Genomic DNA, 17136 nt, shown 5'->3' with positions numbered 1-17136 from the left:
CTGTGAACGAAACGTGAAACACACGAAAAATCACACCACAAAAACATGAATTAACACATGAGAATGGCTGTACTGCCCTCAAAACTGCCGACTCTGTACACAATACCGTGCATTACAAAAAGAGTTGCGACAGACGCGACGAGAAAAAATATTTTACCGAGCACATGGCGTAACAGAAAATACAAAAAAATTCCACCGGAAAACTTTAGATCATGTACAAACACTGAAAGTCCCTTACCTGTTCTATAGAATGCCCACGAACACGCCGAACCGCAATACTTTGAAAATCGCCGTGTCTGCGTATGAAAATCGCTTTTTATCCCGAGTTTTCGCTATGAAAAACAACAATGGACTCTAGCCATCTTGTTTTCTTCGCCAAACAAGGTTCACGTGATCAAAACCATGTGATCTTCAAGGGTCAAAGGTAGGCTCAAAGGATTTCTTGCGCAATGATCACGTCATAGTATTCCGTCGTCGCCTGGCAACGGCTCCACCCTTTCTCTGGCGCCTAGAGCGCATGCGCCAACTAAGTCCAACGCGGGAAACCGATGTGATAAAAAAACATCATCTTTAACCGAGTTTGACATGGTTTTCGTTTTTTGAATAATTTTTTTGTGTGGACTAGTGGGGTGTGTTCAAGATGTAATATTATAGAAATGACTGCGATACGTGATTTTAAGTATGACAGCATAGTTGAAACAAAAAGACCATATACCAAACACCGCTACCAGTTTTAGTAGGCGATTCAGCAACGCTGATTTGGTCCTAAATTAATTTTTTCATATAAGTGGAGATGATAGTAAGTGAAAATGCAGTACACTTTTGCTAACATATGACTAAATGTAGACCTATCTTCAATGCCTAGATAACTGATGATATGATAGTTGCTGAGTGGCATCTAAAGGAAGCAACATCAGATCAGACATTTCATTAGGAACTTTTTGTAACAATGGATTGAAATCAACATCAAATATTACATAACTATCCTGTGTACCAGATACAACTACTACAATAGTTATAACACTATGATTACATCAAATTTATCAGCGATAGGATTGGACGAGGGGATTAACAAGCATTTAGTAGTCATGGCGAAATAAAAGTTTGCCTATACAATAAGCTTGATGATGTAAGAATGATTCATTAAAGGTGGTTGTAACTTGATCTCTGTATGATTTCCATATTCTAGTTATTGTGTACCGCCCCTCTCATCCATTTTCAAACAATAGTTACTTTCCTTCTGACGATACAAGTTGTCCAGCCAAATAAGACCTGCATCCCTTAATCTTATGTACCTCAGCCATTATGCAAATTAGATAATGATTTGCCTAATCAATACCTATAGTTACTGTACTATCTGTACAAACATACAATGCATTAGCGCACAATACAACCTGTACATAAACATGTCCAATGTGCTGAACAAATCATGTACACATATATATAGGACACTGGTGGTAAACACATGAACTACACAAGCATACAGGTCACCAGTGCACAACGCTATATACACATAAACCTGTCCTTTGTGTTAAACACTGTCACCATTGATCTGCACAAACATAGAAGGCATTAGTGCACAACACATGTACGTAAACATGTTCATGACCTGAACATATCATTCACACAAGCATACAGGTCACCGGAGCACAACGGTTTATGTACATAAACTAGTCATTTGTGTTAAACACTATCACCATCGATCTGCACAAACATACAAGGCATTAGTGCACAACACAACCTGTATATAAACATGTCCATAGTGCTGAACACACAATCTCCACAGATATACAGGACACCGGTTCTGAACATACCATCTCCACAGATATACAGGACTCTGGTGCAGAACACAATCTATACCCACACCTGTTCACGGTGCTGAACACACATCCACACAAAACATGCAGGTCACTAGTGCGCAACATAATCTGTACATAAACCTGCCCTTGGCGTGTCAAGGGCGTCACCATGCGGAATAAAGTAGAATGGCACAACAGTAACATTTCCAATACGACTTCACTATGCGTCGCGTCGTCGTAGGGTGGCATTTGAACGCAGAAGAGAATAGAGCTAGTAGTACTTAGACGCTGTTGTCCAACCGGTTTTCGTTTTAAGTATGCACGTAAGCAGGCCAGAGGTGACTGAGCTCATGGGATCCCTTAAGGTCACTGGTGTAAGTTTATCAGAAAAAAATGGTTTATTTCATACTTTAAAAAAAAGGATGCAGCAGCGCTATAGTCACATACTGCTACGGTATTGGACAAAAATGTTCGCGGTGGTTTTAAGTTCGCGGTAAAACGGTCGCCGCGAAACCCGCATACATAACCGCCCCGCGAATATTTCTGCATTTACAGTACCCCTGTTGGAGGTCACTGACCTCTAACAACCATTCAACTAAAATCGTTTTGACCCTAACACAAATTATGGTTAGGGAAACCATATTCGAGAGTATTCTTTAGAATGCGTTCATTCTTTTGCTAACAGAGCATATCAGCTGTCTATCAGAATGTCGCTGCACAAGACAGGCAATGAAAGCGTCATGCGGTACGTTCAACCCCGCCTTTACTGGCGTCGTCTTAAAGATGATTGATGTTCAGGACTGACAACTTTCGCAAGCTGACCTCGAGAACAATAGAAGTCAGCCCCTGCACGTTCAGAGTCGCCTCAATCGTCTGCACACCTCCACACGGGAAGCACCATGGCTGACAGACCCCGTGGTTTCGCCTTCAGTACCGGGCGCAGGGTTCGCAGGCCCTACTCATGGTTCCCGATGATTATAGAGAGACCTCGGTTCCCTCCCTTTCCGGCTCCCGTGCCCGTGGACCCGGGTTTTGGGGTGGACCCTCCCCTCAACGTGCCGCAACCCCCTAAACGTAAGTTCATGATCATGTACGGTGTCTTTCTGCCCGGAACTGATATTTCCCATCTCAGAGCAAAGTTTCACGTTGTTTCTCAACTTGCTTATGTCGTTGTGTAGATTAGTTTTCGTGAAAAAAAATGTTTTAAATGTTTGGGGTGGGGTGGGTGGGGTGGGGAGGGTGCGCCCACGCATTCCCCCTGCTTATACCAGCGAAAGTAATGCCCGTCGCCACGTCGCATATCTTCCCCGTTGAAAATGACTCTCTGCTAATCTACCTAAAATGCTACTAAGACTTGGTTTCTGAAGTTCAAAACAACAAGGAACAAAATGGAAAACACCTGTCAGGCGAACGACAACGGCAAAGTCTCGCTCAGTGGGGACCATGGTGGGAAATTTAGCGCTTACAGCGTTTTACAATTCTAGTGCCGAACTAGTCACACTGGTGCATGGCGATCAGGGGCAGGTCAAGACAGGCATACTGCCATATGTAGGATTGACTTCGTTCTCGAACTTCTCTTGTTTATTGTAACGATATTCTTTCGTAGTCTCATGTGCCAGACATGCGTTTGCCGACTACGGACAAATACATACATACAATCTTAGATAGCCGACAAAAACGACAGGGACTTGTCTGGTCCGTCTCACTTTGAAAACAAAAGACCAGGGACAAATACACGCAAGCTTAGATAACCCACAAAAATGACAGGGACTGGTCTTGTCTGTCTTACCTTGAAAACGAAAGACCAGGGACAAATATACGCAAGCTCCGATAGCCCACAAAAATGACAGGGATCGGTCTGGTCTGTCTCACCTTGTAAGGTATATCCGGACATTTTTCGGATGGATGAGCAAATGTCTTAATGTCCCAGGCAAACAAAGGCAGTTAGCAATTCCAGATCTTTAGTTATCATGGCATGACGCATATTAATTAGTCACCGTAAAAGTTTTTGATGTTTTCGACCGTACTTGGTGGTTGTTTAAATTAAAAATATTTAACAAAAGTTACCCATGCATGTTGTGATGTTATCTGACATGTTGTGATGTTATCTGACCTGTGTTCGTGACAGGTTGCTTGTTGTGCAATATTACTGGAAAATATGACGTAAAATCCTGCTGGTCTCATTATTTGAAATCACAGCTGCGGGTACTGTTCCATGATCCAGCACGCTTTACGGAGAAATTAATCGAATCACAATCACAACAAAGTCACCAACTTTTTTCACGGCACAGTTTTGACAAAGAGAGCCCCGCCCCCTCCAGTTCTTACCGGTTCCGAACCCTAAGGCTTAATTCTGAGTCATCGCATAGAAGTGCACTGAGGCGTTTGCGTTGTTGCAGGGCATTAATAGGTAAATGTAACGTCAGACGAATATGGAGTAGTTCATTCTTGCAAGGGGGTCCATTCTAGCCTGAGTGTCATCCTGTTTAGTTCCAGGGTCTGCCTTCAGTGAAGCATTCAAGCTAGGTCCATCTTAGAATACAAGTGATTTTGGAATAGTCCATTTTGGAACGGGGGTAATTTTAGAATGGCCCATTTAAGAACACAAGGTATTTCTGGAATGGTCCATTTTGTCATTTTTCTTGCTCGGCGGTAATAATTGGAATTGTCATTTTTGACACATAGGTGATTTTGGAAATTATTTTCATAGTACGTTTGCTCGCAAATGTTTATTTTGTTCTAGGCTAAGATTACCACTTAAAGGGGGAACTGAAGCGTCATAATTAACGCTGTATCATACCAGGAATAGGTAACGCCCAGACGGGTGTCGTGCAGGTAGGGGGACCTTTTTTTTAGAAGGCAGTGGCTACGTACTTCGTTAAATAAATTCGAGCAGGCTGGATTCGCTTTACGTTGAATTCAGGTGCCTACTATTCTCCAAGCAGAGGTTTCGAAGGGGGGGGTGGGGGTGGGGCGATTTTGAACTCTAATGGGTGCGTGCCCTCCCTCCAACGCGGTCAATATTAGCCCCCGATCAAAGCCTTTGTAGGTGCTAGGCAGGGCAGTGTTAAAATCGCGGCCACTACTAGCTAGCCACCCGATCGAAACTATGCTAATTGGAGAATAGGCACCCATTACGATTTACGTATCATGCACCGATTGCGATCTACGTCAGAATCGGGCGGTCCGACTACGAATTACGTGGAATCAAAGCGACTGATTATTTCCACGTGCGCAACTTGATGAGTTGTGGGTAATATTTTTAAGTTGAATTCCCCTGGGCCACGAACAAAACACGTCTGGACACGGTGTAGACAAGAACTGTTTACAGTTTACACTAATTCAATTACTGCTTAAAGGCTTACCCTTCCTTTCGAATTCAAACAATGTCAAACTCTTACAGCATGTCCAACTTTTCATTATACAATCCAAAAGATTTGAGTAGTAAACCACCATCCTACCAGTCTTGTAGTACCTGTCCACATATTTATCTGTTTATTGATTTCAATTTTTCTTACATTTAATGATTTCTGTTATGTAGTTTATTTGAGATAATTTGTTGCTCTTATGCTTTGCATGTCCGCACCTGTTTTCTTTGTCATTTTCAGTATTTGTAAAATTTGTTTTGTTATTCTGTAATGTATTCTGTCGATGACGACATGAAAATAAGCTGTAAGCTTGAGTCTGTCGTCATCATGTCTTGTATGTAAATGTTGCAATAAAAAAAAACTGTTTACAAGTTCGGGACCTTCGCCTCTGACATATTACCCACGATGCATCTTGCTGCGCATGCATAGTTGGAACCATGAACAGGCTTATTCTATACTGATCCACACGCAGCTGACCGTCCGCTGGAGCTGATGAACTTCATCTTCCACACGGACGAGAATGGACCTGCGCACCACACGGACGAGTATCTGGAGAACGTAGTCGTCAGGCGTGGCCAGCCGTTCTCCGTGGGAGTGGTGTTTGACCGGGAGGTCAATCTGGAGAAGGACAACCTGCTGATCGAGTTCCAGTTTGGTGAGTGTTTTTTCGATATATCCCAGAAAAAACTTCAAACGTTACCTACATAGAACCTATGTAAGCCTGTACTACTAGTATATAGTAACTGGGTTTACATGCGCATTTTGGAGTCGAATCGGAATCGACTAGTTGACTCAGCGGCTCCAAGCCGACTCCAAATAGACTTAGCGACTTAGAATCGACTCCGAAAACGCGTATGTAAACCCAGCCAGTGCCATCCATACTACATAGTCTCTTTAATATATAGAGTAGCATAGTCTTCTAAGATTCTTTTGAAGTAATAGAAGTTGCCATACTTTGTATATTGTGCAATAGTTGTTCAATCAAGTTAACAAATACTCAGACTTAGTTAAAAAGCCACAAAAAAAAATACCGTCACGGTCATGTACCGGTATATTCATGAAGAATGGATGCTCTATCATTACATTTTCTGTTTACATGTAGTGATGAATCAGCAAACGTGTACCGTTCTTGCAAATTAGTCATGGTCTCCATTGAGAACTTGTCACTTTCGTGAAACGGGAGGTATTGTTTTAGTTTGTGTGTGTTCTCACATTTATTTCCACATGTTAGGCACGTTGAGGACGCTGACAGGAAGTTACGTCAAAGGTCTTAAAAAGATCCAAGAATAGGTTTACAAATATTATCTTCAATTTCCTGATGTAGGTACGTCCGCTGTATATTATGGTGCCAGTGGGAAAATGTACGGACAGAATAAGTAGGAAATTCACGATTATGAATAAAACAAGAAATTAAAAAAGATATTTCATGTAAGAATGAGATTTCTTGTTTCAATATATGGACAAAACGGTTTTATGTGCATCTCTAGGCAACAACCCGCTGCCGAGCAAAGGTACCCTGTTACGGCTGCCTGTTGGAGACGCCTTGAAGGAAGGCGAGTGGAGCGCCGCAGTGGAGAAGGCAGAAGGCCAGACCGTCAAGGTGAACATTAAGATAATTTTGCACAGAAGGCACCATCTGAGTATGTGCGAACACTTTCAGTATAGCAATAACCAGGAGAAGAACAAAAAGACGCTACTCTCTACAGTTAGGTTGACTGTAAGTGAATCCCACAATCAGGACCGTTCCACGACTTTGCTCTTTACCACTCTTCAACCAAGGTCGGCGATGGGTTGGGAGTACTAGTAGCCTGGAATCAATCCTAGTCTAGGTTCAGTTCGTTACTCTGATCGCATCTGAGAATTTGACTTTCCCGAGTTTGATTAGTCAATACTCGCAACTATGAATAATCAGTAGGCCACCATACTGACCAACCACACAGAACTTTACTCCCAACTCCCAAACATGATCTGGAGATGGCCGGGGAGGCCCTGGTCGACTTTGTGTGACATAACCTAAATACAACTTATGGCAAACTGACTCCTGGCAATGTTTACTCAGTTCGAAAAGAATTATTTACGCTATCTCTTTTCGCTGCAGATGCGCATCATGTCACCTGCCAACGCCATTGTCGGCAGGTATCACGTGGTTGTTGAGACGGAGTTGGCTGACGAGAGGTCCCGCAGCAGAAAAGTCGACAATCGCAACGTCGTCGTCCTCTTCAACCCCTGGTGTAAAGGTGACTTGCCTTCGCCAAATCCATTCGTATGACCTATGACTTTTATAATTGGAATATGATCTATGACGATATTTAAATGTCACAGTACCATTTTGAATACAACAGAACATACAAAACTTACAAAATACACCAAATTATCAATAAATTTAGTTTGAACTGTACTGAGATTTCTGGTAGCTCAATGCATATGGTTGCTCACTAACGGTAGCCGCCTCAATGAAAAGGGGGTATAACAGAGTGACTAATAACTGGCCTTGATTTAACTACTGATACAAGATTGAAAGCAGAAAACAGACATGCTTGATTTGAATAAAACATATATCAGGAGCACACGGGTGAAATAAAAAGACAAAATTTACGTTCCAGAGGATCTGACGTACCTAGATGACGACACCGGTACCAAGCTAGAGGAGTACGTGCTGAATGAGTATGGATCCCAGTACTACGGGAGTCATCATCGCATTGGCAGACGTGGGTGGAACTTTGGGCAGGTGATTTTCCTTTTTGTTAACACAAAACCATCCTCCAGGCTTCCCTTTCTTTCTTTTCCTTTCAAATTGTGGACCGTGACATTCAAGAAGAAAGTCTAAATCTATATCAAACCGCCATAGACTGGTCAGATAAAAGGTGCAATATAGTTTTCTGTTGCTTAGTCTGTTGAAAATTGTTCCCAATTAGTTTGAACCTGGGATCCCTGATATCGTTCTACTGATGCTGGAAAAGTCAGGACTCAACCCTAGCGCACGACGGAGTGCAGTGAGTGTCAGCAGGGCCATGTCCAAAATGGTAAGTTGTTTACTGGACGAGTCCGTCGTATTTTTTGTGGCTGATCGATGTTTTTGTGTATAGCTAAACGGGACCATTCTGTGCTACACGATCTCATTTGCACCTGTGCCCGCGGGGGGTGCCCCGGAGACAGAAATTTATCCCGGTGGACTGCCGGACACCGGACATCGGATACCGGAAGGGTACATCTTTGTGTTTCACTATTAGCCTGCGGCGCCTATTTGTTACCGGGTCCCGGGTTGATTTTAACTCCGTGTTAAAAACCTGCAGGGGCATTGCCGTGCCCCAAAATAGCCCGGTAGTCAACAGAGTGTCCCGCGGGGCCTCCTAGGGTAAAGCCCGAAAGTTAAAAAAAAAGCCCCTAAACTGCCCGACAGGGCCCCTTTTTCCAATTGTGACCGTATCATAAGGCAGGTATCGTCTCTCATTGGTGTAGGTTAATGCTCAAGACGATAACGGAGTCTTGGAGGGCAACTGGTCAGGAGATTATTCCTGGGGGACACCGCCCACTGGCTGGAACGGCAGCGTGGACATTCTGCGGCAGTGGGGCAGGGAGCGTCGGTCCGTGCGTTATGGACAGTGCTGGGTTTTCTCCGGTGTCCTGACTACGGGTACGTACGGCCGGACGGATTCTTTTTTTTCTGACCGCCACGAGACTTAAATGTCACAAACGTATTGCTGTCATTGTAGCGACCGCTGGGGCGGACCAAATCTAACATGGAATTCGGGATACAGTAGTAGTTGTGCTGTCACAAACTCAGTGCTATCAAAGGTTTTGACTAGCACATGCCGCACAGTAGCAATGGTGTCACAAAGTCAGTGCTGTCAAAGATCTGGACTACCAAAGATCTGGAGTAGCAGTGCTGTCGCAAACTTAGTGCTATATATAGTGATATTGACTGTCACAGTAGTAATGCTGTGAGAAACGCAGTGCTTCCACACACACAGTGGAGTGCTGTCACAGCTTTACCATAGTAGCAGTGCTGTCACAAACTAACGTTATCAGATATTGACTGTCAAACTAGCAGTGCTGTCAGAAACATAGTACTTCCACACACCAAAATGCTGTCACAGATTCAGTGCTATGATGGACTTGTTGTTGTTCTTTTCAGTGCTCCGCTGTTTGGGCATCCCTGCCAGAAGCATCACCAACTTCCAATCTGCACACGACACTGACGTGTCCATGACCATCGACAAGTACTCTGATAGGTTCGGCTTACCCCTGGAGTCGGAAGATTCTGTCTGGTGAGAAAAATCAAACATTGTACTGAAACAGACGAACTTTTTACTTCATAAATTTACTTACTGGTAGTCCTTACCTTGGGTAATTATAAGTTGCCATGGTTAACCACATGCTTTACATCAGAACATCATCGGAATAAGTACACAGATACACACAGCAAGTCTGCATATGTGTTCCTGGTCTTCGTAGAGTGTACTTAGGAAATCAGATGTGGTTGACAGAAAGTCGCCTCACAGAGCTGATCATTGAATAACAGAATTTTCAGAGACGCTCTAAGTATGATGTTAGATCGCATCTGAGTATATAACTTTCCCGAGTGTGATTTGTCTCATAAAATTAAAGGCTAGCACAGACGCCTTTTAAAGTCTAGTAGGCAACCTCGCCAACCACTACAGTACAGATGACCTGATAGGCAAAGGAACGATGGTGCCATAGAACAGTTTAAACGTTCAAAATAACTCCCTACCTTGCATAATTTGTTTAACCCAAAGTTAAACTCTGTTAACACATTCGAATTAGCAGTGCATCCGTTCTTATTGTATATTGTATATTGTCCAGTTACCAGGACTAGCCCTTTAATTAAAAAAAAGATTATGATAGTCTCCGGCTAGTTGGACAGTCTTGGGCTCTTGACTGTATGTCATTCTATACAGCCTAATAAATCATATTAAATCTAAAAACTCTGAGACAAATACTGCTTTTCGTCTTCATAGGAACTTCCACGTGTGGAACGAGGCGTGGATGGCCCGGCCTGACCTACCCGAGGGGTACGGGGGCTGGCAGGCGGTGGACTCCACTCCGCAGGAAACAAGCGATGGTAAAATAGTTCAAACCAATAAGCCGGTTCACGGATCAAACTGCGCATGCGGGTAATAAGTACAGTACAATGGCTGCATATGTTAAAGTTGACATATAACCCACAATACATCACGTCGCACATGCGCAGTCTAATCCCTGAACTGGTGCCTACAATTGACCAAAGCATTGTTCGGTATTATTTTACGTATACTGCAATATATGTTCAGACATTCAGTGTCATAGATTTAAATCTAATAAAGTGTGACTTCATGATCAGATTTGGAGGCAGCGAGAACCTTTCTCAGATATCTCGTATTACAGGTTTATTTCTTGGTCTCTTGCAGGAATTTACCAGTGCGGTCCGTGCCCCGTGATTGCCGTGAAGAACGGACAGGTGTACCTGCCGCACGACACCAAGTTCGTGTTCGCGGAAGTGAACGCAGACAAGGTGTACTGGAAGGTGAGATTTTCAATTTACATCTTTTCAACATCTCACATTTCTGGTTCAAGAACGTCTCTACTTGTCATGGTGAGGTACAGCATGCTGCCATATCGTGCCAGAATGGGAAGGATCCTGAATCTCATGAATATCATGTATCAAGATGATGACGGCTTTCAAAATGTGTTCAGGATGAATCTGAATCTTGTGCGTAAATACAGATCACATAAGTTACAGATTAATGATTAATATGAAGACCGATGAAGATTGATGCATTTATGCATTATGTCAGGGCTCATTGAAAACCGCCCTTGCGGCGATATGTTGTCCTTTGATAAATAAGAATTAAATGAAATTAAATGAAAAATGTATGCATTACTTTATGCTCGCCAAATACTGTCCCAAGTCACGACTGTTCTGGCAACATGCACAAACGTGCATATACACAGCTCCTGCGCATGTATGGAACTTAGATTATGTATGTCATTATTAAAGCTTGTGAAATACACATCAACTTATTCATAACATGCTCCTTGATGCTCCCTTAGGAGAACAACTTCGGTTACTTTGACTACCTTCGACTGGAAAAGCGCTCTGTGGGATTCAAGATCAGCACCAAGCCAGTTGGCAGTGGCTGGAGAGAAGACGTCACTGAGAACTACAAACATCCTGAAGGTAGATTTCCATGTTTCTAATGAGCAACGAATATTTATATCCTACTGAGATCTCTCAATAGCCTTTCAGTGAGCGGCCAATGATATGCAAGGTCATTGACCTGTCAATGATCTTAGAATTGTGTCAATGGTCTTTCAGTGATTTCAAAGGTCTTCCAACAGTCTCTCAATGATCTACAATGTATTCTAATGATCTCTCAATATCTTTCAATGATCTCAACTACCAATGGTATTTGAAAAGTCTACCAATGACCTTTTTTCAATGATCTTCAAGATAAAATGTATTCCAATTAACTCCTAATGATTTCTCAATAATCTCAATAACCAATGGAAAACACAAATTTACCTCAGGTTCTGACCAGGAGCGAGTTGCAGTCCGCGCGGCTGTGGAGCACGGCAGTACGCCATGGACCTATGATGAAATCATCACGCATGAGGACGTAGAGTTTTCCATCAGTGCTGATGAAGAGGTAATGAATTAAATTTGAGATTGGGTTAAGGATACTAAAGCTGTTGTTGTTTCACCTTGTAGTGCATAGTGGTACATAGGATTGAACCTGGGTCTCCCAGTTAGCAACTAATTAGAGCAGGGAGCTGAACTGTGAGGCTGTTACAGTTGAGCTATAGACACATACTTAAGGATACTAGGGGACAAATTTTGGGCATCTTTCGTTTGCATTACGATGTCTTTTTTCTTGTTGGTGGTGTATACAAATAGACTAATGCAGCAATGGCTTCCATGATAGTTTTTTTGCCTTACCAATAGGAACACATGATGCAACTCTGTACCGACGAAAACTGCTACGACTCCATAGTATCAAAGGTCTATTTGAAATCATATGTCAAGTGGTGTATGCGTATGTGTCCGGTGCTGGCTCTACCCCCATATTTCTGTAAACACACTGCCATGTGCCCCTAGCATTCGTCTAAAGGTTCAAATATAAATATTGTGTCGAGGAGGTCTCCTATTTGTATGAATGAATTATGGTATATTTTTTCAAACGTAGGTCTACATTGGTCAAGACATCCACGTGACCCTGACTATCACGAACACCAGTTTGGAATCTCGCCACGTCACAGCCCACCTGACCGCCAATGCCACCTACTACACCGGCGTGCTGGGTAAACAAATTGGAGAGCTGGAGGAAGACGTGACCATTGCAGCGGGAGGAGGTAGGGCATATTTTATTTTTCTTTTCTTTCGCGACGTATCTACAGTGTTATAAACGTGTGCAACGGCCAAGTGAGTAGAGTGCTCGACTTTCCATTGGTAGATCCTGAGTTCGATCCTCGGTAGAGTCACATACCAAAGACTTTAGAATGGTACATTCTGCTTTCTCTTATGAGCACTCAGAGCACTTGGAAAAGTGTAGTTGCATAGAACTTGAACACACAGCACTACCAGTGGACTAGCCCCCTGCTGTAATGATTGCACAACGATTTGTGACCCAAGGGCTATTGACATCAGTACATCGCCATGTACACCATCTAGTAACTTTACCGGGAGGACGTTGAGAGTAATAAGATGCACGAACTGATGAACTCAAATAGACGCCATTGATTTTTCCACAACTTGTACATGATTTCTTCTGCTATTACCTTGAGGATACCTTGGGGATGAATAGGTGAAGAAGGCAGCATGCCTGTTGTTGTCAACCTCGTCTCAGTCCTCGTATTTCCTTATCCCCCAATACTCGTCCAGTCGAGTCTTAAAAGGGTTTACCGTTTCTGCCGTTACAACTTTCTCCGGTAAGGTATTCCACTGGTTACTTGTGCGGAAACTGAATGTGTCTAGTGCTGTCAAATATTTTCTAAAACCTTGAGCTGATGGATCAAAACGTTACAGTGGGAACAAGACAAATTACACACTGTACATGTAATACGTTGAATTCCGCCATTGCTTGCATCAGTGGTTGACTGGCCACCATTTATTAATTCTCTGCCGTTCACAGAGGACTCTGTCAAGATGACGTTCACTCCGAGGGAATACTTGGACAAGCTGGTTGAGCAATCTCTCGTCAAGGTGTTTGTGCTGGCTCACGTGGACACCACCAAGCAGGCGTGGGCCGGGGAAATCGACTTCCGTCTTCTCAGCCCCGATCTCGTCATCACGGTAAAATTAAGGCACTTTCATGCTGTCACATTTGCTTTGCTTCCAGTAGAACCTCTGATTACCCAACAATGGCGCATGCCTTAAACAAGGTATTTTGTTGACATGCTAGTTTCTACTAGACTGCTGTGGGTTGTCGGAAAAGTAGTAAAAAATGGTCAAATAGTCTATGTAGATAATTATGCATTTGTAACCCACAGATGTGTCACTCCTTGACCGTGCAACTCCTTAGGTCGGCCTATATGTTGACAAATACGTATTTCTTTCAGGAACCGAAAGAGCCAGGTTCAAATCTATACGAAACGTTTTCAGAGCAAGCTATATTTCTACAAGTCATAGATAACACATTATGCTAATGTTGCACAGGCGCAATCGGAGATGACAGTGGGTAAACCGTCATGGGCGACAGTGGAGTTCACCAACCCCTTAGACGTGAAGCTGACGCAGGCAGTGTTCCGTATCGAAGGCCCCGGACTGCAGAGGCCCAAGACCATTCCTTATGGGTAAGTTCTCCACCATCTCCGATACTCCTGAAGTGACACGAGCTCGTCCGTTTGTGTTGTATGTACACTGAATATATGTGACGAGGAACACGCATTCTTGGGAGTATGGACCGCTCCGTTGCAAGTTTACACCACCTTGGTTTCAGTTGTATTTAGAATAGGTCATGTGACCCCATACGAAGCGGGTCACACGGCCACGAGGCAGTCAAGCAGCCATCTTGTCCTATCGTTGTACATGGTCCTGATTGAAGTCTTACACTTTCACTACAAACTGACATACTTGAAACGGATGAAATGCTTTTGTCACCCACATTTGAATTTTAATCTGTTTTGTACTTAAAAAGATATGATAATTGTTCTGTTCTCAGAATCATCATGCCTGGGGAAAAGGCCACGTTCGTGGAGGGTATGACACCTATGAGGGCCGGGAAGAAGACCATCGTGGCCTCCTTCACGTCTGACCAGCTGCAGCAGGTCACCGGGGAAAAGGAAGTTCTGGTGAAGAGGGCATAGGGCCTCATGAATAATCAGGCCGATGTGTGTCAGCATTTTCAAATAGATCATGTCCATCTAATCTTGTGGCAGTCTTTCATCACAAGCCGGCGATATCTCTGCTTTAAACGTTTAACCGATATCAGCATGGTTTCTTTATGGGCGCTGTCTTGATTGTGTCATATCAATTGGGTTGTAATAGTTGTAATGGTTGAGCTTCAATAACTTAGGAGGCAGAATTGGTCAAACAAAGGGTATGAAAGTTTAGATTATACATGTGGGGCACACAACAGTATCGATGTCTCCGTTTCAGATTTTTTTTTCATTCGTGAAAATTGTGATGATGTACTAGAATCTGCACGAAGCATTAGAAACAAAGGATATGTAAGTCATTCAGCTTATAGGGTACTTGAACTATAGGATAAGGGTCAGCTGTCATTTTGGGGTCACGAAGTAATGGTCTTTTGTAGAAGTCTAAACAATAAGGTTTACAATGTATGCAAACAGCAATTCATTGAAGGTGGCTGTCATTTGTTGTCTAGGAACGATGTCTGGGTGTCTATTTCTTGCAGACCTTTCTTTGCATTTGTGTGGCGTTGCCATGGGTGTTCAGAGTTTTTCAGGCAATACTGTTAATGCGGAAATGTCCGCGGGGATTTAATTTCACAAAGGGAAGAAATTGGAGTGATCATGATCGCTGTGGTTTTAAGTTCGCTAAAGTTATGTATACAGTGGAAACACCGGTAATTTAACCTAATATTTGGCCCGTCTAACCCCTTGTCTAAACACTATGTCCTGTACATGGTACACTATTATGAGGCACCTGTTCTGGAGAACGTATACCTACGAATACCATCAAGGCAAAATTGAACATTGAACATCGAATACATATTTATCAAGAATGCACTCGTCATCTACTGACAGTACTGTAACTAGTAATAGAAATATGCTACCAAGTGGAGTGATACGGAAAATGGCGACATTTATTTGTTGACAGTTATCGCGCTTGCTACAGTTCTAGTATTTTACTTTATCTCCAGTTCCATGAGTGTGCGAGGTTTGTCCAGGACATGATCTACGTGCAGTAATGTTACAGTAGTATTCTGATCTATCTATAGATATTGTACATGACGATATGTAGGGTCGGAAGCTTTAGGCACCGAAAGATATTCATGATCAACCTATAGCACCCTTGCCGGGTAGGTGTGAGGCCGTGCACTTAATTAGCTATCTTGGTTTCTGACCGGCTGTCCCTAAATCCACCGGTGTTACCATTATATATGTATGTCTCTGACCTGCAGATATGCAAGTCTCTGACCTACAGATATGTAAGTCTCTGACCTGCAAGTGTGTAAGGTTCTAGCAGATATGTAAGTCTTTAGCGTGAAGATATGTAAGTCTCTGACCTGCAGATATGTAAGTCTCTGACCAGCAGATATGTAAGTCTCTGACCCGCAGATATGTAAGTCTCTGACCAGCAGATATGTAAGTCTCTGACCTGCAGATATGTAAGTCTCTGACCTGCAGATATGTAAGTCTCTGACCTGCAGATATTTAAGTCTCTGACCAAAAGATATGTAAGTCTCTGACCTATAGATAGGTAAGTCTCTGACCAGCAGATATGTTAAGTCTCTGATCTGCAGATGTATAAGTCTGCTACCATCATGATCAGATATGTCAGCTAATGTGGTTTCAAATTATGTATAGCATCTTTTAGTTCTTGTGTGGTGATCATTCATAAAGTTTGATGAGTTTCAGCTCTAAGAAAATAATTAGTATATTTCTTCTAATCGAAAACTAAAATACAAAGACGCAATGAAGAACAATAGAGTGATTCAGATATCATCTCAGAATAATTTCATTTATTGGCCCCATGTTCATAACAAAGAAAAGTATTAAACGATTTGCAAGATGTTACTGAAGTCTTTATACCTGGACTAGTATCTAATTTCTCGTCGAATCAATCAAAACCTGTTGCTTCAACAACTTTCTTGACGATTGACGTTGATGTATGTGTCTAGCAGTATGCAAGCAAATTTTAATACTTTATTGGACCACCCATTGTATCACAAAGATCAGTTAGCTTCAAAAGATGGTCATAAATGAAAAGATACAAAAGATGGTCATAAACGAAAAGATATAAAAGATGGCCGTAAATCAAATCATAAGATAAATACATTGCAGTTAAAGCTATGTATTATATTAGAAACAGTATCGCCCTATTACAGACGAGAAATTTGGAATCAATAGTACTTCCCTTTTCTAAACCAGCGTATAAAATGTACGATGAACTACCTTCTCATAATATCTGTTTTTCTATTTCCTTTACTTTTTAATGCGTCTCCAGCGTAAGGAAATTTTGATGGTTTTTGAGCAGAAACCTCAAACATCATATGCCTTTCACGTCGCCAAATCTCGCGTTGCATTATTTTTCTCGCGAGATTGATCAGCTGACCACGACGTCGAGCTCGCCGGTGACCTGTGTGAGCTTGTTGGAGGTGAAGGACGCCATGATGGTTTTCTTTCCCGGCTTCCTTGGTGTCATCCTCTCCATGACCCTAACTGTCTCTCCCGGTTTGATGGGTCTGGAAAATTTATGGAGCAATAATGACTGAATGATAATGAATCTAAAAAAATAAAAGGATTTATAGCCTTACTTGAACAAGATTGATGCTCAACGCTGACTT

General features: G+C 42.6%; 3 protein-coding genes across 8 annotated transcripts in view; 2 read left to right on the top strand and 1 right to left on the bottom strand.

Moving 5' to 3' along the window:
- Positions 1-2423: 2423 nt before the first annotated feature.
- LOC136438381 (protein-glutamine gamma-glutamyltransferase K-like) lies at positions 2424-13541 on the top strand. Its single transcript, XM_066433150.1, has 14 exons — positions 2424-2873; positions 5640-5822; positions 6655-6767; positions 7266-7404; positions 7771-7895; positions 8083-8190; positions 8627-8801; positions 9303-9435; positions 10147-10250; positions 10576-10691; positions 11219-11345; positions 11696-11814; positions 12352-12517; positions 13297-13541. The coding sequence occupies exons 1-14, from the start codon at positions 2699-2701 to the stop codon at positions 13539-13541; spliced, it is 2028 nt and encodes a 675-aa protein (XP_066289247.1). The 5' UTR covers positions 2424-2698.
- Positions 13542-13825: 284 nt separating this feature from the next.
- Positions 13826-14994, top strand: LOC136437817 (protein-glutamine gamma-glutamyltransferase K-like). The gene is made up of 2 exons (XM_066432308.1): positions 13826-13957; positions 14326-14994. Exons 1-2 carry the CDS (start codon positions 13833-13835, stop codon positions 14468-14470), a joined length of 270 nt encoding a protein of 89 aa, XP_066288405.1. The 5' UTR covers positions 13826-13832; the 3' UTR covers positions 14471-14994.
- Positions 14995-16291: 1297 nt separating this feature from the next.
- Positions 16292-17136, bottom strand: part of LOC136437806 (protein-glutamine gamma-glutamyltransferase K-like) — a 33925-nt gene continuing 33080 nt past the window's right edge. For all 6 annotated transcript variants that reach the window (XM_066432285.1, XM_066432288.1, XM_066432287.1 and 3 more), the window contains exon 16: positions 16292-17034. In XM_066432285.1, coding sequence (XP_066288382.1) covers positions 16896-17034 — 139 coding nt within the window. In that variant the 3' untranslated portion in view covers positions 16292-16895. The remainder of the gene's footprint in view (positions 17035-17136) is intronic.

The sequence above is a fragment of the Branchiostoma lanceolatum genome, chromosome 7, assembly GCF_035083965.1.
Source record: "Branchiostoma lanceolatum isolate klBraLanc5 chromosome 7, klBraLanc5.hap2, whole genome shotgun sequence".
In the NCBI taxonomy this organism is placed as follows: Eukaryota; Metazoa; Chordata; class Leptocardii; order Amphioxiformes; family Branchiostomatidae; genus Branchiostoma; species Branchiostoma lanceolatum.
The sequence above is the reverse complement of the archived record's forward strand: the minus strand, read 5'-3'. Positions and strand labels throughout refer to the sequence as shown.

Excerpts from the sequence above, each read along its gene's own strand:
- LOC136438381 (XM_066433150.1), top strand. The coding sequence starts at position 2,699 with ATGGCTGACAGACCCCGTGGTTTCGCCTTCAGTACCGGGCGCAGGGTT. Across the intron at positions 8,191-8,626 it reads GCAGGGCCATGTCCAAAATG|GTTAATGCTCAAGACGATAA; the intron begins GTAAGTTGTTTA and ends TCATTGGTGTAG. Across the intron at positions 11,346-11,695 it reads GAACTACAAACATCCTGAAG|GTTCTGACCAGGAGCGAGTT; the intron begins GTAGATTTCCAT and ends AATTTACCTCAG.
- LOC136437817 (XM_066432308.1), top strand. The coding sequence starts at position 13,833 with ATGACAGTGGGTAAACCGTCATGGGCGACAGTGGAGTTCACCAACCCC. Across the intron at positions 13,958-14,325 it reads CCCAAGACCATTCCTTATGG|AATCATCATGCCTGGGGAAA; the intron begins GTAAGTTCTCCA and ends TTCTGTTCTCAG.